We start from the raw sequence: 25,242 nt of genomic DNA on the forward strand, positions 1-25,242 counted from the left end.
CCTAGTTTTTCTTCTATTAGTTTGAGTGTATCAGGTTTGATGTTGAGGTCCTTGATCCACTTGGACTTAAGCTTTGTACAGGGTGATAAGCATGGATCGATCTGCATTCTTCTACATGTTGACCTCCAGTTGAACCAGCACCATTTGCTGAAAATGCTATCTTTTTTCCATTGGATGGTTTTGCTCCTTTGTCAAAAATCAAGTGACCATAGGTGTGTGGGTTCATTTCTGGGTCTTCAATTCTATTCCATTGGTCTATCTGTCTGTCTCTGTACCAATACCATGCAGTTTTTATCACTATTGCTCTGTAATACTGCTTGAGTTCAGGGATAGTGATTCCCCCTGAAGTCCTTTTATTGTTGAGGATAGTTTAAGCTATCCTGGGTTTTTTGTTATTCCAGATGAATTTGCAAATTGTTCTGTCTAACTCTTTGAAGAATTGGATTGGTATTTTGATGGGGATTGCATTGAATCTGTAGATCGCTTTTGGTAAAATGGCCATTTTTACTATTAATCCTGCCAATCCATGAGCATGGGAGATCTTTCCATCTTCCGAGGTCTTCTTCCGTTTCTTTCTTCAGTGTCTTGAAGTTCTTATTGTACAGATCTTTTACTTGCTTGGTTAAAGTCACACCGAGGTACTTTATATTATTTGGGTGTATTATGAAGGGTGTCGTTTCCCTAATTTCTTTCTCGGCTTGTTTCTCTTTTGTGTAGAGGAAGGCTACTGATTTATTTGAGTTAATTTTGTACCCAGCCACTTTGCTGAAGTTGTTTATCAGCTTTAGTAGTTCTCTGGTGGAACTTTTGGGATCACTTAAATAAACTATCATATCATCTGCAAATAGTGATATTTTGACTTCTTCTTTTCCGATCTGTATCCCCTTGATCTCCTTTTCTTGTCTGATTGCTCTGGCTAGAACTTCAAGAACTATATTGAATAAGTAGGGAGAGAGTGGGCAGCCTTGTCTAGTCCCTGATTTTAGTGGGATTGCTTCAAGTTTCTCTCCATTTAGTTTAATGTTAGCAACTGTTTGCTGTATATGGCTTTTACTATGTTTAGGTATGGGCCTTGAATTCCTATTCTTTCCAGGACTTTTATCATGAAGGGGTGTTGAATTTGTCAAATGCTTTCTCAGCATCTAATGAAATGATCATGTGGTTTTGTTCTTTCAGTTTTATATAATGGATCACGTTGATGGTTTTCCGTATATTAAACCATCCCTGCATTCCTGAGATGAAGCCTACTTGATCAGGGTGGATGATTGTTTTGATGTGCTCTTGGATTCGGTTTGCCAGAATTTTATTGAGTATTTTTGCGTCCATATTCATAAGGTAAATTGGTCTGAAGTTCTCTTTCTTTGTTGGGTCTTTGTGTGGTTTAGGTATAAGAGTAATTGTGGCTTCATAGAAGGAATTCGGGAGTGATCCATCTGTTTCAATTTTGTGGAATAGTTTGGATAATATTGGTATGAGGTCTTCTATGAAGGTCTGATAGAATTCTGCACTAAATCCGTCTGGACCTGGGCTCTTTTTGGTTGGGAGACCTTTAATGACTGCTTCTATTTCCTTAGGAGTTATGGGGTTGTTTAAATGGTTTATCTGTTCCTGATTTAACTTCGGTACCTGATATTTGTCTAGGAAATTGTCCATTTCCTGTAGATTTTCAAGTTTTGTTGAATATAGGCTTTTATAGTAAGATCTGATGATTTTTTGAATTTCCTCTGAATCTGTAGTTATGTCTCCCTTTTCATTTCTGATTTTGTTAATTTGGACACACTCTCTGGGTCCTCTCGTTAGTCTGGCTAAGGGTTTATCTATCTTGTTGGTTTTCTCAAAGAACCAACTTTTGGTTCTGTTGATTCTTTCTATGGTCCTTTTTGTTTCTACTTGGTTGATTTCAGCTCTGAGTTTGATTATTTCCTGCCTTCTACTCCTCCTGGGTGTATTTGCTTCTTTTTGCTCTAGACCTTTTAGGTGTGCTGTCAAGCTGCTGACATATGGTCTTTCCTGTTTCTTTCTGCAGGCACTCAGCGCTATGAGTTTTCCTCTTAGCACAGCTTTCATTGTGTCCCATAAGTTTGGGTATGTTGTACCTTCATTTTCATTAAATTCTAAAAAGTTTTTAATTTCTTTCTTTATTTCTTCCTTGACTAGGTTATCATTGAGTAGAGCATTGTTCAATTTCCACGTATATGTGGGCATTCTTCCCTTATTGTTATTGAAGACCAGTTTTAGGCCGTGGTGGTCTGATAGCACGCATGGCATTATTTCTATCTTTCTGTACCTGTTGAGGCCCGTTTTTTGAACAACTATATGGTCAATTTTGGAGAAAGTACCATGAGGATCTGAGAAGAAGGTATATCCTTTTGCTTTAGGATAGAATGTTCTATAAATATCTGTTAAGTCCATTTGGCTCATGACTTCTCTTAGTCTGTCTACGTCTCTGTGTAATTTCTGTTTCATGATCTGTCCATTGATGAGAGTGGGGTGTTGAAATCTCCCACTATTATTGTGTGAGGTGCAATGTGTGTTTTGAGCTTTAGTAAGGTTTCTTTTATGTATGTAGGTGCCCTTGTATTTGGGGCATAGATATTTAGGATTGAGAGTTCATCTTGGTGAATTTTTCCTTTGATAAATATGAAGTGTCCTTCCTTAACTTTTTTGATGACTTTTAATTGAAAATTGATTTTATTTGATATTAGAATGGCTACTCCAGCTTGCTTCTTATGACCATTTGCTTGGAAAGTTGTTTTCCAGCCTTTCACTCTGAGGTAGTGTCTGTCTTTGTCTTTGAGGTGTGTTTCCTGTAGGCAGCAGAATGCAGGGTCCTCGTTGCGTATCCAGTTTGTTAACCTATGTCTTTTTATTGGGGAGTTGAGGCCATTGATGTTGAGAGATATTAAGGAATAGTGATTATTGCTTCCTGTTATATTCATATTTGGATGTGAGGTTATGTTTGTGTGCTTTTCTTCTCTTTGTTTTGTTGCCAAGACGATTAGTTTCTTGCTTCTTCTAGGGTATAGCTTGCCTCCTTATGTTGGGCTTTACCCTTTATTATCCTTTGTAGTGCTGGATTTGTAGAAAGATATTGTGTAAATTTGGTTTTGTCATGGAATATCTTGGTTTCTCCATCTATGTTAATTGAGAGTTTTGCAGGATACAGTAACCTGGGCTGGCAGTTGTGTTCTCTTAGGGTCTGTATGACATCTGTCCAGGATCTTCTAGCCTTCACAGTTTCTGGCGAAAAGTCTGGTGTGATTCTGATAGGTCTGCCTTTATATGTTACTTGACCTTTTTCCCTTACTGCTTTTAATATTCTTTCTTTATTTTGTGCGTTTGGTGTTTTGACTATTATGTAACGGGAGGTGTTTCTTTTCTGGTCCAATCTATTTGGAGTTCTGGAGGCTTCTTGTATGCCTATGGGTATCTCTTTTTTTAGGTTGGGGAAGTATTCTTCTATGATTTTGTTGAAGATATTTACTGGTCCTTTGAGCTGGGAGTCTTCACTCTCTTCTATACCTATTATCCTTAGGTTTGATCTTCTCATTGAGTCCTGGATTTCCTGTATGTTTTGGACCAGTAGCTTTTTCTGCTTTACATTATCTTTAACAGTTGAGTCAATGATTTCTAGGGAATCTTCTGCTCCCGAGATTCTCTCTTCCATCTCTTGTATTCTGTTGGTGAGGCTTCTATCTACAGCTCCTTGTCTCTTCTTTTGATTTCCTATATCCAGGGTTGTTTCCATGTGTTCTTTCTTGATTGCTCCTATTTCCATTTTTAATTCCTTCAACTGTTTGATCTTGTTTTCCTGGAATTCTTTCAGGCATTTTTGCGATTCCTCTCTGTAGGCTTCTACTTGTTCTCTAAGGGAGTTCTTCACGTCCTTCTTGAAGTCCTCCAGCATCATGATCAAATATGATTTTGAAACTAGATCTTGCTTTTCTGGTGTGTTTGGATATTCCATGTTTATTTTGGTGGGAGAATTGGGCTCCGATGATGCCATGTAGTCTTGGTTTCTGTTGCTTGGGTTCCTGCGCTTGCCTCCCGCCATCAGATTCTCTCTAGTGTTACTTTGTTCTGCTATTTCTGACAGTTGCTAGACTGTCCTATAAGCCTGTGTGTCAGGAGTGCTGCAGACCTGTTTTCCTGTTTTCTTTCAGCCAGTTATGGGGACAGAGTGTTCTGCTTTCGGGCGTGTAGTTTTTCCTGTCTACAGGTCTTCAGCTGTTCCTGTGGGCCTGTGTCTTGAGTTCACCAGGCAGGTCACTTGCAGGGGAAAAGTTGGTCCTACCTGAGGTTCCGAGGCTCAAGTGTGCTCGTGGGGTACTGCCTAATCCTCTCCTCGGCGGCAACAACCGAGAAGATCTGTGCCGCTCTTTCCGGGAGCCTCCGTGCACCAGGGTTCCAGATGGCGTTTGGTGTTTTCCTCTGGCGTCTGGATGTGCGCAGAGTGCAGTCTCTTCTGGTTTCCCAGGCGTGTCCGCCTCTCTGAAGGTTTAGCTCTCCCTCCCACGGGATTTGGGTGCAGAGAACTGTTTATCCGGTCTGTTTCCTTCAGGTTCCGGTGGTGTCTCAGCCGCAGGGCTCCTGCCGCTCCTGGGCCCTCCCCTACGGGAACCCAGAGGCCTTATACAGTTTCCTCTTGGGCCAGGGATGTGGGCAGGGGTGGGCAGTGTTGGTAGTCTCCTCCGCTCTGCAGCCTCAGGAGTGCCCACCTGACCAGGCGGTGAGGTCTCTCTCCCACGGGGTTTGGGAGCAGAGAGGGAGGAGTTTCTTTTCTGGTCCAATCTATTTGGAGTTCTGCAGGGTTCTTGTATGCTTATGGGAATCTCTTTCTTTAGCTTAGGGAAGTTTTCTTCTATGATTTTGTTGAAGATATTTACTGGTCTTTTGAGCTGTGAGTCTTCACTCTCTTTTATACCTATTATCCTTAGGTTTGATCTTCTCATTGAGTCCTGGATTTCCTGTATGTTTTGGACCAGTAGCTTTTTTCGTTTTACACTATCTTTGACAGTTGAGTCGATGATTCCTATGGAATCTTCTGCTCCTGAGATTCTCTCTTCTATCTCTTGTATTCTGTTGGTGATGCTTGTAGCTACGGCTCCTTGTCTCTTCCATTGGTTTTCTATATCCAGGGTTGTTTCCCTGTGTTCTTTCTTGATTGTTTCTATTTCCATTTTTAATTCCTTCAACTGTTTGATTGTGTTTTCCTGGAATTCTTTCAGGGATTTTTGTGATTCCTCTCTATAGGCTTCTACTTGCTTATTCATGTTTTCCTGCATTTCTCTAAGGGAGTTCTTAATGTCTTTCTTGAAGTCCTCCAGCATCATGATCAAATATGATTTTAAATCTAGATCTTGTTTTTCTGGTGTGTTTGGATATTCAGTGTTTGCTTTGGTGGGAGAATTGGGCTCTGATGATGCCATGTAGTCTTGGTTTCTGTTGCTTGGTTTCCCACGCTTGCCTCTTGCCATCAGATTATCTCTGGTGTTACTTTGTTCTGCTATTTCTGACAGTGGCTAGACTGTCCTATAAGCCTGTGTGTCAGGAGTGCTGTAGACCTGTTTTCCTGTTTTCTTTCAGCCAGTTATGGGAACAGAGTGTTCTGCTTTCGGGCGTGTAGTTTTTCCTGTCTACAGGTCTTCAGCTGTTCCTGTGGGCCTGTGTCCTGAATTCACCAGGCAGGTCACTTGGAGCAGAAGAGTTGGTCTTACCTGTGGTCCTGAGGCTCATGTTTGCTCATGAGGTGTTGCTTATGAGCTCTCTGTGAGGGCAGCAACCAGGAGGACCTGCGCCCCCCTTTCCGGGAGCCCCCATGCACCAGGGTCCCAGATGGCTTTTGGTGTTTTCCTCTGGAGTCAGAAATGTGGGCAGAGTGTAGTCTCTTCTGGCTCCCAGGCGTGTCTGTCTCTCTGAAGTTTTAGCTCTCCCTTCCACAGGATTTGGATGCAGAGAACTGTTGATCCGGTCCCTTCAGGTTCTGGTGGTGTCTCGAGCGCAGGGGACCTGCAGCTCCAGTGCCCCTATCTACCGGTTCCCAGAGGCCGTATACAGTTTCCTCTTGGGCCAGGGATGTGGGCAGGGGTGGGCAGTATTGGTGGTCTCTTCTCCTCTGCAGTCTTAGGAGTCTTTACTTACATTTCAAATGTTATTTCCTTTCCTGGTTTCCTGTACATAAGCACCCATCCACTCCCCCCCCTCCCCCATATGGGTATTCCCATCCATCCTCCTACCGCCCCCACCCCCAAGTGGGAAAGCATGAGAAGAGACAAAAGCACTGTATAGTAAAAGGAGATCCCACGGGAAAGAGCCTTCAAAATTATGGAAGAAGGGGGATCTCTGAGTCTTCTCAGTTTCCTGAGTGAGTGGAGAATCTTCATTTATTTTTGGTCTACCCTGTATGACTTCTGACATGGAGTCAGGCACTAGGTAAAATCATAGTTTAAGAATATCTTGTCCTTAGTAGTAGAAAGAAGGCTGGGTTTCCTCTAACAGTCACAGAAAGTGCCTGTCAGTTCTTCATTCGTACGAATAGGCTACAGAAGGTATACAGCTTGATTTCTCCTGGGCTGCCATGTCTAATCTCTTAAGGTACCATATTTTAAAGGGGCAGGTCTATGCTCTAACAGGAAGCTATGCAGGTCCATGATCTCACAGGATGCTATATACATTTACATGACAAGACATTACAGAGGTAAAAGGGGTCCAACTAGTAACAGTTTTGTGTCCTTAAACACATTATTTAATCCCCTGTGCCTTACTCTCTTCACCTGACATATGGAGGAAATAACAGTACATCTCAAAGTCATTGTTGAAAACTAAGAAGATGACACATGAAGCATATAGTGTTTACTCTCCAGAGTGCCACCCAAGTATCAGAGTTCTGAGAACTACTTCACAGAACCACTGTCAAGAATTATTTTTGGTTGCAAAAATTATGCTAATTTCATAAAATGACAATATCTTATTTACCCAATGGTCTTAGCTAATTTGTTTAGCATGAAGTATCTTTTTGTTTTATTTGGTATGCTATATTAGCTTCTCATATTTCTCATGCAAGTAAGACAATTTCAGTAGTTCTAGCATCAGTTCTTAGAAGGAAAAGTACAGAAATTATAAAATAAAGTATATTTTACATTCCAAGCAGAAAGCTGGTACATAGCCCACATTGTATTTATTGGTGACTGAATGACAGGTATTCTAATATGAGGAAAAAAGAAAGAATACTTATCTTTAACTATCTATCTATTTATCTATCTCTCTCTCTATTTTTAGAAGTTATACCTAGAATAAGGTTAGAAAAATAATTTAATAAAGGTATTTAAATCTGAAGCAGAGAAGCAAAAACATCTCTGTTTTTAGATCTCACATATGTTCACTGATTACTCTCCTAGTGGTTATGATCATGAGAGAGAGTGTGGGGGAGTCACTGAAGAGCTCACGACAACATTGTTAAAAAGACAGAACCAGGGTAAGACAGCTGGAAAGGGGAGCAGATAGTAGAACACATGGTTAAATGTGAATAGAGAAGGATAAGGGTTGGTAAGGTTTAAGGAGAGGTTAATTAAAAGTAAGAATATAAGGAATTACGTGGAAACCAAGTATTCTATAAGCTAAATAAAATATATATTTTAAAAATAAATTTTAATGGAGGAAATCTGCATGAGTGGAGGTCAATCTCAGAAGCCACAGGCATTCAAATATCCCAGTGCTAGGTATAACTTTACCTCCCTGTGAGTTGTGGTCAGGGAGGTCCAGAGACCCAAAACAAGGTAGGCTGTGGCCCTGCTCTTTAGTTGGTAAGACCTTCCTGTTGAAGACACCAAACATCTCGGTTGCAGGACATGAGAAATAATGCTGGAACTAAACTAGAAACCCCCTCCCTGCTGCCTGACACACACAGTCACAGAATTTTCTGGGCTGGTTTCAGGGGTAGAAAACCCATCAACTCTTTCATCCAGTAGTGGACCTTAAGTGCTACAATGCTAACCTGCCAGACAAGACCATCAGGCAATAGTGTTGAGGTTAACAGTTGGTTACTCCCTAATTGGATTTGAGGCCCACTCTACAAGAAGAAATTCAAGGCTTGATACTATAAACCTGATTTAAAGCCACACACATGGGTGGGAAGGTCTCATTACTGTTGTGTCAAATGGACGTGGTATAAAGTTGCCTTATAAGTATTTATGTTTATGTTTATGCCTTGGTCATATAAATTTCTTTTTGTAGTGAATGGCACTAAATGCAGACACGTGGCTACAAAGGTGCTGAGAACAGGTGCCTGTTGAGTGCTCAACCCTAAACAGGACATCTACAACACCCTCTTTAAGGATCAAAAACCATAAAATAAGAGAAGGTTAAAAAAAAAAGAAGAAGAAGAGCCAGACGATAGCAAGACAGGCTATAAAATGTTATCTTCTGGGCATGCCATGGGCCACTGAAATAGTAAACTAACATTACAGGCTGTTGTCTGCACTGGGCATGCACAAAACTGGGGATGTCAACAGTCAGTCAAAGGGTCATGGGCCCTGCTCCTCTTGCGAAACTACTAGGTATTGATGGATGACAAAGAAAAGGAATGTGCCAAGTGGGTGCTTGGAATTGAGCCTTAGTCCTCTAGAAGAGCAGCCAGTGCACTTAAGCATTGAGCCATCTCTTCAGCTTCCTACTGTTCATTCTTAAAAAGAAAATTCTCATACATGCTATAATGTGGACGAACATAGATGACAAAGTAACACAAGCTACTCACAGAAGGACAAATACTTTGACTCTTATATGAGGTACTTAATAGCAGTCAACATTCAAGGGCAAAAAGTACAATGTTTTCCAGAAGCTGAGGAGACTAAGAAGTTAAATGTTGAATGTTACAGAGTTTTAGAGATTTTTGGCTTGTGGGATAAAAATAATTTTGGAGATGGATGGAATTCTGGTGAAGACTGTATAACAATATCCACAGTAAGTCTTAACTACATGGAATCATAAACTTGAAAATGGTTAAGGTAGTAAATTTTATGATATTAAATATAGACATATTTTATAAAATGTGTACATAATTATGATATTACCATAATTACAAAAGTAAAATTTAAAAATTCAGGTAAATGAGTGCTGGCTGTAACTGAACTTTTTAAATTTCTGAATTTCTACTCAAATACAAGTTGCAATAATGATATAAAATACAACTTACTTGTAGGCCAGGGCTCCAGCAAAGTGCTTCTGGATATATGTGTCCATTACAGGTCGGAAGTGGAAATATTTTATGTCTCGAAGCAGGTTGATGATGAAAACCTGAGACAGATAAAAAGAAGGCCACCATAGTTCAATAGAGGCCTCAGAAAGATACCTAGGAGAGAACAGATTCGTGTTCTTCAAAGAACAAACTGCTAGTGTTCCCTATGTGAAGCAATCATATGCTTTCCATTGTCTGTATGTACATCTTGTTTTTTTCCTTCCCTTAACTTTCCACTGCAGAGCTGTGCCCGATGTTACCAAGCCTCTCCATTCGCAGCAATGACTGGTACAACATGGATCAGGGACACATAACACAATACCTGTGTAAGTGGCGTAAACACGCAGGTGTCCTACAAAACTTGGAAAAGGGAGTAATTTAATGAACAGGGAAGCAAGAAAGAATAAAAGTCAGAGGAGCAAATACTATTTGTCCATTCAAGTTTTAGCTTTAATTCCCTATCCCTTAGATTGGAAAACAGAGTCCTCTTGAATGCACATATTAAACAAAGTGTGCCAAACACTAATATCACTATCAATTTTCACTAAAGCAACCTTAGGAGTTAAAAGCAAACTCAACTGAACTTGGGACCTTTTTAGTAGTATGTGCTCTTAACTGCTGAACCATCTAGCCCTCAATTCCAATTCTTCAAAGCTGATCTTGGAAGCATCGGACATTTAGGTTGGCTGGTCAGTCTTTTTCCAGTGATAATTCTCCATACCTCTTCTATTGAAAACAAATCTGCTAACTCAGTCTAAAAGTTGCATGCTTTAGATTTTCTTTTGAAACACTTGATGGGAACGATTAATAAGGAGCCCATGCCCAATATGGTCTGAATGAGCAGGAATTGGAGGGTAAATAGCCCAGAGACCTAGGGTAGAACCAAATAGGATTGGCCAAACAAAACCACCAGTTGACCAACCCACACAAGTGAAATGGTGTTCTGTTATAGATCGGTGTCTACTCCAGTCAACATCAGAGAGGCTCATTCTGGCAAGTGATGGGAATGGATGCAGAGAAGCACAGGCCAACGTTGTAGAGAGAGGAAAAGGGAGAGGGAGATGGGTAGGGGGAGAGAGAGAGTGGGAGAGAGGAGGAGAGAGAGGGGGGAAAGGGAGAGAGAAAGGGAGGAAGCACCAGAGCGTGCATGGTCCATCATGTCCCTCCCCTGGGAGCTTGGGGAACCCACTGAAGCGAGGGAGGAAGAATTGTGAGAATAAGAGGGGTTGAGAACAATGGGAGAGCACTACAACTGATATAAACTAAGAAGGGTTCACTGGGGTGGCAGGGGATGGGGGGTGGTGGCTCACAGAGACTGAAGTGGCAATTGTGGAGCTGGTATGGACCTCCATTAGGTTCTCTCTCTATATGTTATGGTTGTAGGCTTGGTGTTTTTTTTGGGGGGGGGGATTCCTGACAGGAGTGAAGGCTGTCTCTGACTCTCTTCTTGCCTGCTCTTGGGACCGTATTTTTGTTCAGCCTTGATGAGAGTTTCTGCCTGGTCTTACTGTATCCTGTGCCATGTTTGGTCGATGTCCCTGGAAGCCTGGCTCTTTTCTAGCATGAGCCAGAGGATGAAGAAGTAGATCGGGGGGGAAAGGAGAGGTGGGGAGAACTGGAGGACTGCAGGAAGGTGAGGCTGTGGTTGGGATGTTATTGTATGAGAGAAAAAAATAAAAATAAATCAAAATTCAGGAAATGACTTACCAGAGACTGAAATACCAAAAGGCCGTATTTCTCTGTATTATCATCCAAAATCACAAAGAGTGTATCTAAGATATCCTGCAGAAACTGTAACAACACAAGAAACAAAGGGTTCATGTCTCAGGATGCACGGTCAAATTTTCATACAACAATGACTTTAGCTCCCAATAAACAAAAAAAAAATCTCCAAGAATCTTAAAAACACGACAGAACATCTAGTACCTGACTCTGCCTAGATAAGGGATAATTAGGTGGATGCTAGGGGCTTTATACAGATTAAGGGTCTTGCAGAAGATTTAAAGTCACTCTTCTCATTGGGTGAATACTAAACTTCTTTATTTTTCCTTTATTTTTATTTTTTATTTTTTGCTAAACTTCTAAAGAAAAAACAATTATAAAAAAACCCAGATAGAATACCTGTTTTGGAATAAAATTAGTGGTTCTGATACCATATTCATCTTGATAATCACTTTTCTGGGACTGGAAGAGTTGAGCTGTCTCTCACTCTTTACTGCAGCCTAGTTATGTGGAGGATTTCTGGATGAGATTATAGCACATTAGGCTTCATCTACACAAAGCTATGTTTTGGTTTAGAAATTAGAATCTCAGGAGAAAGAAAAATGCAGCCAACGAGGGCTCTCATAGGTAAAAACCTGCCAGTGTCATTCGTTGCTATTTTTTGTTCTGTTTTAAGTATCTACCTCCCCCTTAAGACTGCAAAACTAAGGAATACAATAGTAAATAACGAAGGGTGCTTGGAGTACCTGGAAAATGAAGACTCTATCATCTTGTCAATCAAATCGCATTAATGATACATTTACAATTTATTTCAAAACAATAGGAGGGAAATTAGGGTTGTTCTATTGCTATTTATGGTAAATCCAAAGCTGTTTCACTTTCTCCAGTAGAGCTTGGTCTACTGTGTAGTATTTTATTGCTGGCCTTGTGCTACTAGAAGTGCTTGGTACAATCTTTAGCTAAAGCCAACTGGGCAAACATGCTACTCTGAGCAGTCTTGAGAATACAACCAGGAAGGACAGTGTCTCATTAGATGATATATATCACAAAGATACACAGAGAATGCAGCATGCTAGAGGCTAAGAAAGTTCCCTAGAATAGACTCCAGGTAAGCAATAAGACAAAACTAATAGCTACAAATGGATTGGCAGTATTTGTAGTGTTTATAATCAAAAGCCCATGTCTCTGTGTTGAAGGCTATAAAGTAAGGAAAACAACAAAGACCTAGAGAGAAGTAAAGAAATTCAGACAGCACAACCTAACCTGGGATTGACTTTGAGCTGATTCTTTTTTTTTTTTTTTGGAGCTGGGAACCGAACCCAGGGCCTTGCGCTTGCTAGGCAAGCGCTCTACCACTGAGCTAAATCCCCAACCCCGAGCAGATTCTTTTTATGGCTATCCTTTAGTATCTTTTTCTATGGAAAGTAAAACAAGTCATGAAATAAGGTTTATAATTTAAATTATGATGTAATTATATGTGTTTATAATTATAAATAATTAAAATTATTTTATATATGACTATATTACATATAATATTCTAAGGCATTACAGGCTACTATGACCATAGCAGAAACTACATCCATATCTCTCTCTCTCTCTCTCTCTCTCTCTCTCTCTCTCTCTCTCTCTCTCTCTCTCACCCCCCATACTGCATACCCTGAATGTGAACCCTAGAACTAAGCTCACAACCATGGACAATTGTGGGTTACTGTTACTGATAACTCTCTCTGTTTAAAATGAAAAAGGGCCCCTTTGATACTGTATATAATTATTTTATAATTATAAATATATATATCATATAATTCTTAAGAGGTAATAAACTCACGGTCCCTAGTTGAGGGATGGGGCTACCCACCCACCTCAAAAATATTAATCCAGAATTCCTCCTGTCAAAAGAAAATACAGGGGCAAAGAGTGGAGCAGAGACTGAAGGAAAGGCCATCCAGACATGCCCCACCTAGGGGTCTACCCCATATGCAGACACTAAACCCACACACTATTACTGATGCCAAGAAGCACTTGCTGACTGGAGCCTGGTATAGCTGTCCTCTGAAAGGCTGTGACAGAGCCTGACCAATACAGATGCAGATATGCAGCCAAATATCAACTGAGCTCAGGGACCCCAATAAAAACAAAAACTGAAGGAGCTGAAGGGGTTTGCAATCCCATAGGAAGAAAAAAGTATCAACCAACCAGATACCCCAGAGCTCCCCGGGACTAAACACCAACCAGAGAGTACTTGTGGGGCCCGTGGCTCCAGCTGGATGTGTAGGAAGGCTCCAGATTGCCTCATCTGGCATCATTGGGAGGGGAAGCCCTTGGTCCTATGGAGGCTCCATGACTCAGGGTAGGGGATGCTAGGGCACTTAGGGAGGAGCGGATGGGCAGGTAGGGGAGGACCCTCACAGAGGCAGGGGGAAGGAGTAGGGGATAGGGGGTTTGTGGTGGGAAAACTGAGAAGGGGGAGAGCATTTGAAATGTAAATAAATAAAATAAGGAATAAAATAACCTCTGAAATTATTCCTATTCATCTTTTATGTATTTGGAGACATGGTCTTAGAGGCTTCTGGCAGAATTAGAGGGAAGGCCTTCTGCCCACATTCTGCCTTGGAGAGTGTGCTTAGATTAGGTAACAGACAAACCTTAACGATTTCTTCCCCACTGACATGCCGCAACCGCCCTAGGATGTCCATGATCCGGTCTGGGAAGGCCTTCCATTTCAGCAGAGCAAGGAGGTCCACTAGAAAACAAGCCCTAAAGGAGTTAACTCTACAAAGTTCAGCAAGGCCCAGAAGCTTTTAAACAGGCGGGATCTAGGAGACAAAACTAGTGACAGAATCTGATAAGGTTCTTTAAATGCTGAAAAAAAAAAAAGAAGAAAAATACATCCGTGCACTCTGGATGGGAACCCAAAACTATACAGTCATGGACAACTCTGTGGGCTATTACTGTGAGCAACTCCCTGTTTTGTCTTGAAGAAGCAGCTTGTATCCTAACACATGCAAGCAATGTGGAAGCAGCAACTGGAAACAATGGAACGTACCTTGTAGGTGCCATTACCTACCATTTTGCGTGAGTTTGGTAGAAGAAAGTTGTGTAGAAATGAAGAAAGACTCTTTGGTGCTACGCTGGAAGATGAGGCTGGAGGGAATATTAGGGCAGCCATTGTAGTCTTCTTTGCAGCAGGGCAAGCCCAGGTACAGGGCATGGTTGTTAAATGTGCTATTTTCATCACACTGTGGGTAAACACAGAGAGCAGAGAGTATTTCCTATGCCACACAATATGCAGAACCAAGGGGACTTCTGAATTAATGCTCGTTACTATCTTCCTAAGGTTGGACCTTGGTTTCTCTGAGTACTTTCTGCTCATAAATCTCCCAGAAGACAAAAGGATATGTGGCCTCTATCTGATACTTAAGCAGTATTAGTTAGCAGCTATGCCGTGGCAACTGCGATCACCGTGAACTGAGACAGCAGGACTTGAAACATTATTAAAGTGATAACGGCATAGAGGAGGTAGTAATGACTTCTTGGGCCTGTTGGCATTAGTTGTGGGAGAAGGACCAATGTATTAGACAAGGAAAGCCTGACCACAGCTGTCTTATTGTCCCCCACCAGTGGGCCATGTTGAATCCTCCGGCATGACCAATGAAAACCACAGAAATGACATTATACTTGAGAATGAGCAAGCTGGACTGAGGAATGGAGACAGAAGAAAGCCAGGTCCATACCTTATACACATAAAGCTCATGAATATCATCTGAGAGTGTGGTGCCATCATCACGCATCAGCGGAGAGAATGAAAAGCCAAAGAGTTTCTTTTCCCCTTTGTCCTTTGCTGCAAGCAGAGCCAATTATTAGAAATCCTCTTATGCTCGTTACTCACACTCTTTCAAACCTTAGCAATCTGATAGCAGGGAAATGAGAAATATGCTGGTATGCATCTTCACTTAATATTCTAAGGCATTACAGGCTACCATGACCACAGCAGAAACTAAATTTCTGGTCTTGATAAGACAGGAAAGGGTTCTTTAAAGTAGTTCAGAAAGTACAAACAAAAATACCCTAAATAACATTGGACACTTCAGATACTAGGGAAAGCCAGTGTTAGATCCCAAGGATGTTTTTACAAAATTATTTTTAGTTATGTATATGCTGCAAGCACACTTGCACTCCACATGTGTATGTGAGGCCAGAAGAGGACATCAGATCCTTTGGAGCTGGAGTTACAGGGAGTTGTGAATCATCTGATGTCAGGCCCTTAAGAAGAGTAGATTGGCTCTTAACTGCTGAGCCATCTCTCTAGTCTCAAATCCCATGGTTTTGAACCACTGATTTTACAATCTAAGATAGTCATTTATATCCTATTTCTGTTTCCCCATTTTCATGCCCTTAAAACAAGAATTTCACAATTCTACTTCTAGAGAAGAATTATATTTTTTATCCTCAAGGGAATATGAAGGGAGGTTTCACTCACTGGAACAATGTCTGAACTCAAAGCGGAGATGGGAGCCCCGGAATCTGTCAATGGGAATAGGTAATTTGATAATTTCTCCCCAACGAGGACTATTACTGTGGTAGAGAACAAAGGAGTGATAGGAGCTCCTATTTGGCTCTCCTGAACCCAAGCTGATACAGTCCTGAAAAAGAGAAGCAAAAATAAGGTGTTATAGCCATAGAAGAAGCACCTGGCCCCCTGACCCCTGCACATAAGCAGCAGGAGTGCTGCTTGGTCTTCATGTAGGTCCCTCAACAACTGGAGCATGGGCTATCCCTGAATCTGTTGCCTGCCTGCGGATCCTGTTCCTCTTACTGGGCTACCTTGTCGCTCAGTGGGAGAGGATGTGCCTAGTTCAGCAGTGACTTGATGAGCTGTCGGGGGAGGGGGGCTCTCCTCAGAGGAAAAGAGGATGGGGCTGAGGTGAAGATCTTTGTGAGGTGGTACTTGGGGGGAGTGGAGGGACTGGTATTAGGATGTAAAGTGAATAATTATTTTTTTAAAAAGTACCTCAATTTCTCTCTAGTCATTAGAATATTTTATCCTATATGAAGATTGTATTTTTGCACCTGACCAGATGATAACATTTGACTTAAATTCAGTACTTTTGGAAGTAACTGTGTAGACAGTATAATTGTGCTGGGAACATCCACTCTGAGGCCCATCATGGGCCACATACATCCTAGGATAGCTATGAATGATGCCCAGTACATTTGTAGATGACAACACAATGTCAAAAGGCTGGGCATTCCTGGTGGCAGTCATAGCACGCATATTCTCCTTGGCTCAGAGGTGACCACACAAGCTGACAAGCTGGAGGAGCTGGCTGGTACATCTGCATCATCGTGGTAAGTCTCATTCTGCTGAGAAGGCAGTAAGGAGCTCCATGAGAGAAGTCATCACTCATGACACCTTATCAGACCAAGAAGAAATCCTAAGTCACGAGACAGACTGCTTTGTAATCTTCCTTAATGCCATGTTGAGCTATTTTAGGTTATCTCTGTTAACTTTCCATAAGGCAAGATCAGATTTGATCTGACTTGAGCCTTTAAACATTACTACAAAGATACAGACTTAGAACTGGTCTGCCTCTTGCCCTACAAGGAGTTTGGGGCAACAAAATTAAAGAGAGCTTACTTTCCACACATGCACGAGTGGCTGGTAACTGCTTCACTGACACTTTCTTATGTAAGCAATGGTTGTGCCTATCTCAACGGTGAGTTGAGTTTACTTCATGTTTTACAGTACACACAGATCACTGTTTTATCCCTGTAAACATTCTCCTTTACTTCTATCTGTTTTGGGAGATGATTTCAACTATTTTGCCCTTTTCCTCTGTACAGTAGAGCTAATAATTTCTGTTCTGTCTCCCTTATGGAATTTTAGCCAGTACACCAAAGTGAGGTTTGAAAAAAGCTGACCTGACACGTGCACTAGAAATGAAGCCTAACTATTTTTCACCATGGTCTTTACTATGACGGGACTGAGGAAAAAAACAGACAGCCTTAGAAATCAGTCCTCTAGGACCCAATTTTCAAGGGAGAATAACAAAGAATCCATGTGATACATTGCTGGGAATAATTTTCTAGGACTGAATCTGCCCTTTTCTGTTCTAAACTTGGCACCAACAAGAAGATATCCTCAATCCAATTACAAACATAATGCTATCTCAAATAGTAAAAAGACAAAGTAGGACTTAGTAATCACCAGAAAAAAATAGGCAGTTCTGGGCTTAGCAGAATGGACAACAGGTAACATGCAGGGCAGAACTAAGAAGAATAGGTCTAAATTGGGGTTACAGGCATGTAGATCAGACACTAGGAAGAATTAGTGTGAGGATTATATGACATTAGGAATCCTTTTCAAACCACACTGTACAAATGTGTGGTTTTTCAATGGATGAAAAAAGAAGGCAGGGAAAAGTATATGGAGCAAGTGAATTCAGTCCTGCCTTTAAGGGACAAAGATGGTCCATGGAAACAATAGCTTTCATTCTACATTACTAACAAGTCTTACCTTCAAGATTTCTCCATCTGCATAAAGTACATACATGGTTACTTCAATATTCTTTTGTACACTCTTGCCCCCTCTTTCAAAGTCCCCCTTCTCCAGTGTTAGGTACAAATCATTGCGGATATCACCTGTTGAGGGGGAAAATGCAATGTGCTCACAACTACAGACATCACAGTGCCCCAGCTGCATAGGACATCAGGCTAGCATTTGGGTCCTCAGGGCATTCCAAGCTTGGTTAATAACAATGGTCTGCCCACCAACACTGGTGCAGCAGTACTCAGGTTAGTTATGTATTCTCTAAGTCTAAATTCTAAACGTGTTTGCTGTAGCTTACTTACAAAATCCTAGCTCAGATTACTGGTGTTCAGATTGCTCAGTATCTCCCCTCCAAGATGGCTGTAGTATAAGCCCCTCAAAGAAGGAAGATTTTAAAACTTATTTTAATGATGTCTGTCTTGCTACTCATCCCTTTTCTTTCTCCTAAGAGTTTCCTTTTTTTTTTCTTTTGCAAAAGCAAAGACCGTTTTATTCTGCAGAAGTCCAGCATACTGGGGTCTACCATCTTCCAAGATAGAGGTACTCCAGTGAGCTCACAGGTACAATTTAAAGCACATTAGGAGAATTCTGGGGAGGGGTGGATGACATCTATCTTAACTTGTCCCTATCTCTAGGGACATTCCAGAACCATTGCTGGGGTATGGAGGGCTGGACACTGTTTCTGGGGAAGTCTGGAAACTGTTGCTGACCCATTGCCCTTGCCTCAGGCCAGGTGGTGAGGTAGCTTCTGATGGCAGAGCAATTTCTGACTGGCTGCCTGAGACCTGGGGTTTTTACTTGCCTGGACTTGCCAAGTTCTTGGAAACAGAGATTGAAGCCTAGTCTCCTGAACTGCCAATTTGAAGCCTGTCATGGAGTCAGCCTAGTTTATCTCAAGATCAAAAGTTAAAGTCAGTTGATTTCTTCTATCACTCTCTACTTTGTATTTTAGATGCATTTTTAAATTATATTTATTTACATGAGGAGGGGTAATGCACTTGTGAAGGCCATATGGCAAGTTGCAGAAATTGGTTCTTTGTTGCCACCATATGACTGCCAGGAATGGAACTAATGTTATCACACAGGAAGTTCCTTTACTGCCTGAGGCATCTAGTTTTCTCTTTATAACTCTGAAAACTTCAGAGTCTGAATAAAAGAACAGACTACTTTCTTGGAGGCTTATCAAAATACGTTTATTACCTGGAGTCACAATGAGAGAAACAAATTTGGTTTTGGATAGCAAGTGAGCATCCTGGTTTGGTCAGATACAAGTGGCACTGCTGTCTTTTTTGAACCAATTGTCTCTCCCCTCTTGACTTTCAATGTGTCTTGGGCATCAAGCTCTGACCAGGTCTGTTCTATAGGGTTCTTTTGAGGTCTTCATGACTCTTCCTTCCATTCTTCAGGTCACCTTCCTATTCTAGAAGTGCAACCTAACAATCACACTTATGGACACACAAAGTTTTCAAAATAACTTGGCTTAAGTAGAGAAGAGTAGTCCATGACATATTTTTTCAGGAGCATGAAGAACTTTCTTGAGTATTGACAGCCAGCTTGTTCCTTAAGGCTCTCATGAAGGGAAAAAATACCTAAGTTCATACATGAATAGAACATATGTGGGCAGGTCTGAGGACGCCTACATCTGTAGTTTTCTCAAATTTTTTCTCTTTGGTTTGGTAGTCTGTACTTTCAATTCTGATGAATCTAGAGTATTGATCTGCTTCCTCTGTTTCAGCCTTCCTGGCATATCATTAATTGTACTGATGTGTATGGTCAGGATGGGGAAGGCAGACAAAAAAGGGAACTCAACTTCATTAGATGTCATTGTCTGGTAACAGGCTGAACAGAATTAGTCCTGGGTGTATTGAAAGCCCCTAACATCTAAAATTCAAATGAACTGAGAAATTTACTACTGACTATTGTTACTATCAAGGAATGAGTCAGAACTGATGACACATGGAACTTTTAATAACTGAAACTACCTCTAACAAAAGCCTTGTAGTTGGACATTAGCTTTCCTGTGAGATTTAAGTAATAATTCAGTTTTTAAAATAACTTAGTATTCACTGATAATATAGTTTTAATGTCTAAATCTAAAGATTAGGTGTTTGGTTTACCCTGGTTTTCAGTTTCCGGTAGTTATTTTCGAGACAGTCCACATGGCTCTTAAAAGCAGGAATCTGCTGGCTACTTGAAATGTTCCTCAACACATATACACTATTCGCCTCTATGGTTCTATATGTAGGTTAACAATAAACGTACTCTGGCATCAAATGTTTTCAAACTTAGCAATAACAATACAGAATGCTAACACAAAAGCTGATCTTACCTTGCAGACTGTTAATGACAACTGTGTGCTTTTATTTAATGAGTTGGTAGTTTTTGAGCAGGATATTTTATGTGAAAGTGCTAGCAATTTTAAAATAAGGAGCTAAGGTAGATACTCTTTCTGTTTTTACTCTTTTTTGTAACAGTACCTTTGTGATACCCTTCAAAGGTTTTAATGCAAGTACTGCCCTCTGAGGTACAGTCTCAAGCAGCTTGATTTAACAATGTCCCTGGTTGCTCTTTATTTAAAGAATAGACATGCTAGACCAGAGATAATCTCAGAAAGGTATCAGACTGATTATGGGTTATAATTTTGCAAATTATATCTCATTTTAAAAAATGACACCCTGTGAAGGTTAATGTTGCCAGAAGTTGTATCAGGTTTCATGTCAAAAGGTCTCATTGGTATCACTAAGAACACGCTCTCCTCTAATTGTCTTAGAATTAGGAGAAAACCTAAAAAGCAGGTGTGAGCAGCCAAAGTACAAATTCCAGGTGCTCTCCCACGGTTCTCCCACTCTCCACTTGTTCCCCAAGGCACTATGTATGTTCCCAAAACCCATCAATGAAATCATGCATCAAGGTTAAAGCACTGTCTTCAGGAAAAAAATTCACTCATTGATTGCAAGAAACTATTTTTCCAGGGAGGGAAGATGACAGACACTTTGTATTGAAAATGGGCAAGAGAAGGTTTGAGTGCTAGTTTTGAATGTTTGTCTGCAAGTGCCTTCCTGATTGTATTTTAATCACCTACAAAGCATGTTAAAAGATGGATTCCTAGCATCTACCCATTGGGATTATAGTGGGTCTTGTGTACATATATTTATAAAAATATCACTAGATGAATTTAATATTCTTCCTAATTTATACCATGGTGACTCGCTGAGAGGGCAGTGATAAAGTTTTCTTAGGAGCAAAGGCCTAGCAGCCCTTGGGCAGGCAGTTTGGAGAGTGCTAGGAAGGTGAGGTTTTTATGCAGAATGTTGCAGTGCAGAGAGTTGCCCTCCTAATGGGCTGTCCTAATTTAGGAATGGAGCTGGGCATCCCCACCTCTCTTTGCTAGGTACTCTCTATTTTCTAAAGATGGTAGAGGACTTCATGTTTTATTTCTCTGAGAGTTTAGTGCTTGGGTGCCATGCAACATTGTTTCTGGTCTGCATATGAATTAATTGGGTTCATTCCTGTAAGAGGGTCTCAGAATAAATTGGCTCCTCTTCTTTCACAGCTCTTATAATAGCCAGTGTCAGCTGCTGGTATAGCAGCAGGTCAAGGAACTTGTTACTTAACAGAAGGCAGGGGTAGGCAAGCTTCCAATACAGATCTGATAGTATTTTAGATATGGTGGGTCTGTTGCATATTGTGTTTTCATAATCCTTTATTATGTTAAAAAATTCTCAAGAAGAAAGATCTAGTTCAAGACCAATCTACATTATACAGAGAGAAACTGTCAGACAAATACAAACATTTTTGGCTGGCAAGTGTGCAAAAAACAAAAGGACTTCTGGCTAGATTTGGCTCAGGAGACTAGAGTGAGTGTGAATGTATGTATATTTAACTTCTACTATATATTTAAAAATATCCAGATTTCTGTGAACCTACAGAAACAATTTCTGGAAGTAAAGGTTTGAACCTGAGGCCACATTATCACGATAGGAACTGGCCTGAAATACTTCTTATAAAGGAGGAGTTCTGAGAAGGCAACAGTGCTGTTCAGTCTCCAGAAAGATTAGCGGGTAGGGGAGTACTCTGACAGTCTGGCCTCCCAAAATGTGCACTCTAGTAACTCCGGAGAAACACCGCATTGCCATTTACAATTTGTTTCTTCTAGTAGTCTCCTCACTGGTAACAGAATCTCTGTCTAGTTCTATACTAGAACACTCTGCTAGCCGGACGGTCTCTTGTTAATACTGAGCTTGCTCAGCAGTTTTGGGTTCTGTGGATGACATCGCTCTGGCCTCTCTGCAATTCCATCCTGGTAGGAATGATTCATGAGGACCAGACAGATCTGTATTTATGAACTGATTCATATTTTGTACTATAGAGATATGGCCAAAGCCTAATCAGGTAAATACTAACCATGGTCCCATGAACACATCTGTAGCAAATCAATCTAACACAGGTCTTGTGGATTATCCTTCCCCAAAAATCATGTTTGTATGTGCTTGCCCTTTTTATGAAATATGTCTTAGCATAACTAAAGAGAAAACATTTTTGCTTTTCTGATTGTATGGCTCAGAATAAAAACTACTCATTTTCTTTTTAATTGAAGTAACACATCATGTCTCATTTAAAAGTTCTTTCCTCGGGGCTGGGGATTTAGCTCAGTGGTAGAGCGCTTACCTAGGAAGCGCAAGGCCCTGGGTTCGGTCCCCAGCTCTGAGAAAAAAAAAAGGAAAAAAAAAGTTCTTTCTTCTATCTACACACTGCAAATTTAAGATATTTTTAAATGTCCTCAGATCTTAATAAACAACAAAAAACATATATGGTGTTTTAGATTAGGCTGGTAGCTTCTCCTTTAGTTTTTGTCAGTTACCCAGGAAAGTGAGACTGATGAAGGATTAATAATGTCCATGACACCCCACCCCAGGATCACGACATTCCATGAGACAATGGTGATGGGAACAAGGCAGGCAATAAGCAGTCAGGACACAAAATCAAGAACTTACACCCAACTATCTTCATCTCTGCATCAGAAAGAAAGGGGCGAGAATGAGGGGACAGCACAGAGAAAAACAGGAACAAGTAAGACAAACAGGAAGAGAAAGAAACATCACTTGTAGGTCAGTGATGAAACATGCACTTTTTATTAAGGATCAAAGAAAATGACAAGAGTGTATTTACAGCACAAAGGCAAAAATCAGAGGGTTCTTAAGAGGCCTGGTGAGTGTGTATAGCTGTTCTCTAATGCGCAAGCAGGAACGAACCACCCATGTCCAATGCAGGGCACTTTCTAAATTATGGTACACTCTCTCTTTTAGTTTAGATTTAAATTTCATTTATTGTTATTGTTAGTGTGTATGCAAGTATGATGTGTGTATGAGTATAGGTTTATGGGAGCTCTGATATAAGTGTAGAGGTCAGAGGACAAATTTCAGGAGCTAGTTACATCGTAGGTTCTGGGGATCAAACTCAGACTTACACAGCAAGTACTTTTACTCTATTAACCATCTGGGTAGTCCTAAAACATGGTTCTTTCAAAACACACACACACACACACACACACACACACACACACACACACACACACACTCTTATGTCTTTGAAGCCCACATGAGGAAGTCAGATCCCAAGAAGCTGAGGTTACAGTATTTGTGACCCACACAATAGGAGAACTGGGAACTGAACTCTGGCATTCTGCAAGAGCAGTGAATAATCTTAACCACTGAGCCATCTCTCAGTCCTAAGATATGATTCTTAAAGAAGTTCCCAAACCAGTACCTAAGAGCTGGTAAGAAAGCCAAACTGCTAGGCCCTGACTCAAAAAATCAGAAGCTATTGAGGTGGCTACAATAATCTATTTTTCTAAGTCCTGCAAGTAATTCTGATTCACATTAACATCAGAGAACCACTGCTTTAGGGGAAGACTTATTCTAGTTAGAACAAGATAGTAATTCATAAGTAGACTTTTATATTAAGATAGAAAACCAACTAAATTGAAACTTGACCCATATCAACTAGAGACTAAATACCCTAAGAAATTTAAGGCTTTGAAAACAGGTTAAACCACTGTACTTCTCACAGAACCATAGAAAAATTTTGGAATTCCATTAACCCCAACACACAGGTTTTCCAGGAAAAATGAAAGAGGCTACAGAAGGTGTTGGCACACTGCTACTGGCTTAAGTGTGGTCTAGAGGAAGGGTACAGTAGCTTCTTCAACAGGATATTTTGAAGCAGGTTACAATATATTGGCTGACAAGAGTTCTCTGTGGCATTACAGTGGCTAAATGCTGACCCAGGAATCATGGGGAATGACATGCATATCTGCTTGTTCCCCTGGAATATCTGTTCTAACCCAGTCTTTCTTACTCATCTTTTTAAAACATAGAGGACTAAGGGTGTGTTATAGAGCCATTAGTTTTTGTACTGGATAAAAATAATCTTGAAGAAAGGAGAAAACAAAAAATATTGTGATTAACCAATAAAAGGTTTTATGTGGTTAGTTTAAAATAAATGAAGTGATGGCTTGGTTAGTTCAATGCTACTTGCATAAATATGAGGGCCTAAGTTCAGATCCCCAGTACCATGTACAAAGTCAAATATAACAGCATGTATCTGTAACTCTAGCATGTGAGAGCATGGAGACATAAGAGGCTTGACTAGCTAGTCTAGCCAATTAGTGAGTTCTAGGATCAGTGAGAAGCCTTGTCTCCAAAAGATAGTGTCAGAAAACATTTAGTGTTAACCTTTGGCTTCTATGTCACACACACACACACACACACACACACACACACACACACACTCACTCATTCACACACTCACACACACTCACACACACCAACATATGAATACAAACACACACTTGCACACTTACACAAAGAACAAACTATGAGTTACATATGGTAGAGCCGACCTCAAATAGCAGCATTTGGGAGGTAGAGGCAAAAGGATCAAAAGTTCAAGGCCAGCCTCACCTATACTCACTTATGTAAGGAGCACAAAGCCTTCATTTCTTAATCAGTCAAGGCTAAAATTCCCATATCTATTAGTTCTTTTATGATACAACATGGCATTTTCTGTTTGGCATGCCTTTTTTCAGGGCTTTCAGGGCAATGTTTCTCAGAATCTCTGCAGTATCACCGTTGCCTCTCACTCTTTAAAGAGGCAGAAGCAGAGTTAGAAGGCTTAGTCAGGGACTCAGCTGTGGTACACAGGAGGTCTTCTGCTTTCAACAGCCACCTGACGTGTGTATAAACTCTCATGGAAAGCAATGAAAAGATGTCAGAAAGACCATTTTAGAAGTGACATGTGAGATACCTGTGCCTAGAGTCTGGCTTAACTCCCCCTGTGCAGCTCTAGCAACATGTTTTGACAGGGATCTATCTGGGCCAGCCCGACAAAAATAGACTTCTCCATATGAGTATCTGGTAGTTTCTGCCAAATGCTGGGTACTTTAAAATAAGGATCACAGCTTACGAGTAATTCTAATTTTTCATTTACTATAATTTCTCAGACTTTAGTGTTGATAAGCTCAGTTACTGACATAGTTTCTTTTCTGTTCTTGTGCCATGTGTCCATGTGTCAAGAAGATAAAACTGCAACTTCTTGTAAGTTGGCCAGCACTCGGAAGCAGAGGGACTGTTGCAATCCAGGTGCAATATTCTCTTAGAAGAAGGGTGCCCCAGTTTCAGAAGGAAGGATGGCTAGGACTTATAACTCTCTCCAAGGCTTTTCTTCCTACAGTCACTGTTCC

The 25,242-nt window shown here is 40.7% G+C and overlaps 1 protein-coding gene across 14 annotated transcripts in view; it reads right to left on the minus strand.

The window, feature by feature from the left end:
- Positions 1–25,242, minus strand: part of Dock3 (dedicator of cyto-kinesis 3) — a 355,025-nt gene that overhangs the window by 103,623 nt on the left and 226,160 nt on the right. For 13 of the 14 annotated variants that reach the window (XM_087562345.1, XM_087562340.1, XM_087562344.1 and 10 more), the window contains 7 exon segments: positions 17,469–17,593; positions 15,432–15,594; positions 14,686–14,792; positions 14,019–14,190; positions 13,597–13,694; positions 10,940–11,023; positions 9,191–9,291 (listed from right to left, as the gene is read on the minus strand). In XM_087562345.1, coding sequence (XP_087418471.1) covers positions 9,191–9,291; positions 10,940–11,023; positions 13,597–13,694; positions 14,019–14,190; positions 14,686–14,792; positions 15,432–15,594; positions 17,469–17,593 — 850 coding nt within the window. 14 annotated transcript variants of the gene reach the window in all.

Source organism: Rattus norvegicus, chromosome 8 (assembly GCF_021556685.1).
Source record: "Rattus norvegicus strain SHRSP/BbbUtx chromosome 8, alternate assembly SHRSP_T2T, whole genome shotgun sequence".
Taxonomy (NCBI): Eukaryota; Metazoa; Chordata; class Mammalia; order Rodentia; family Muridae; genus Rattus; species Rattus norvegicus.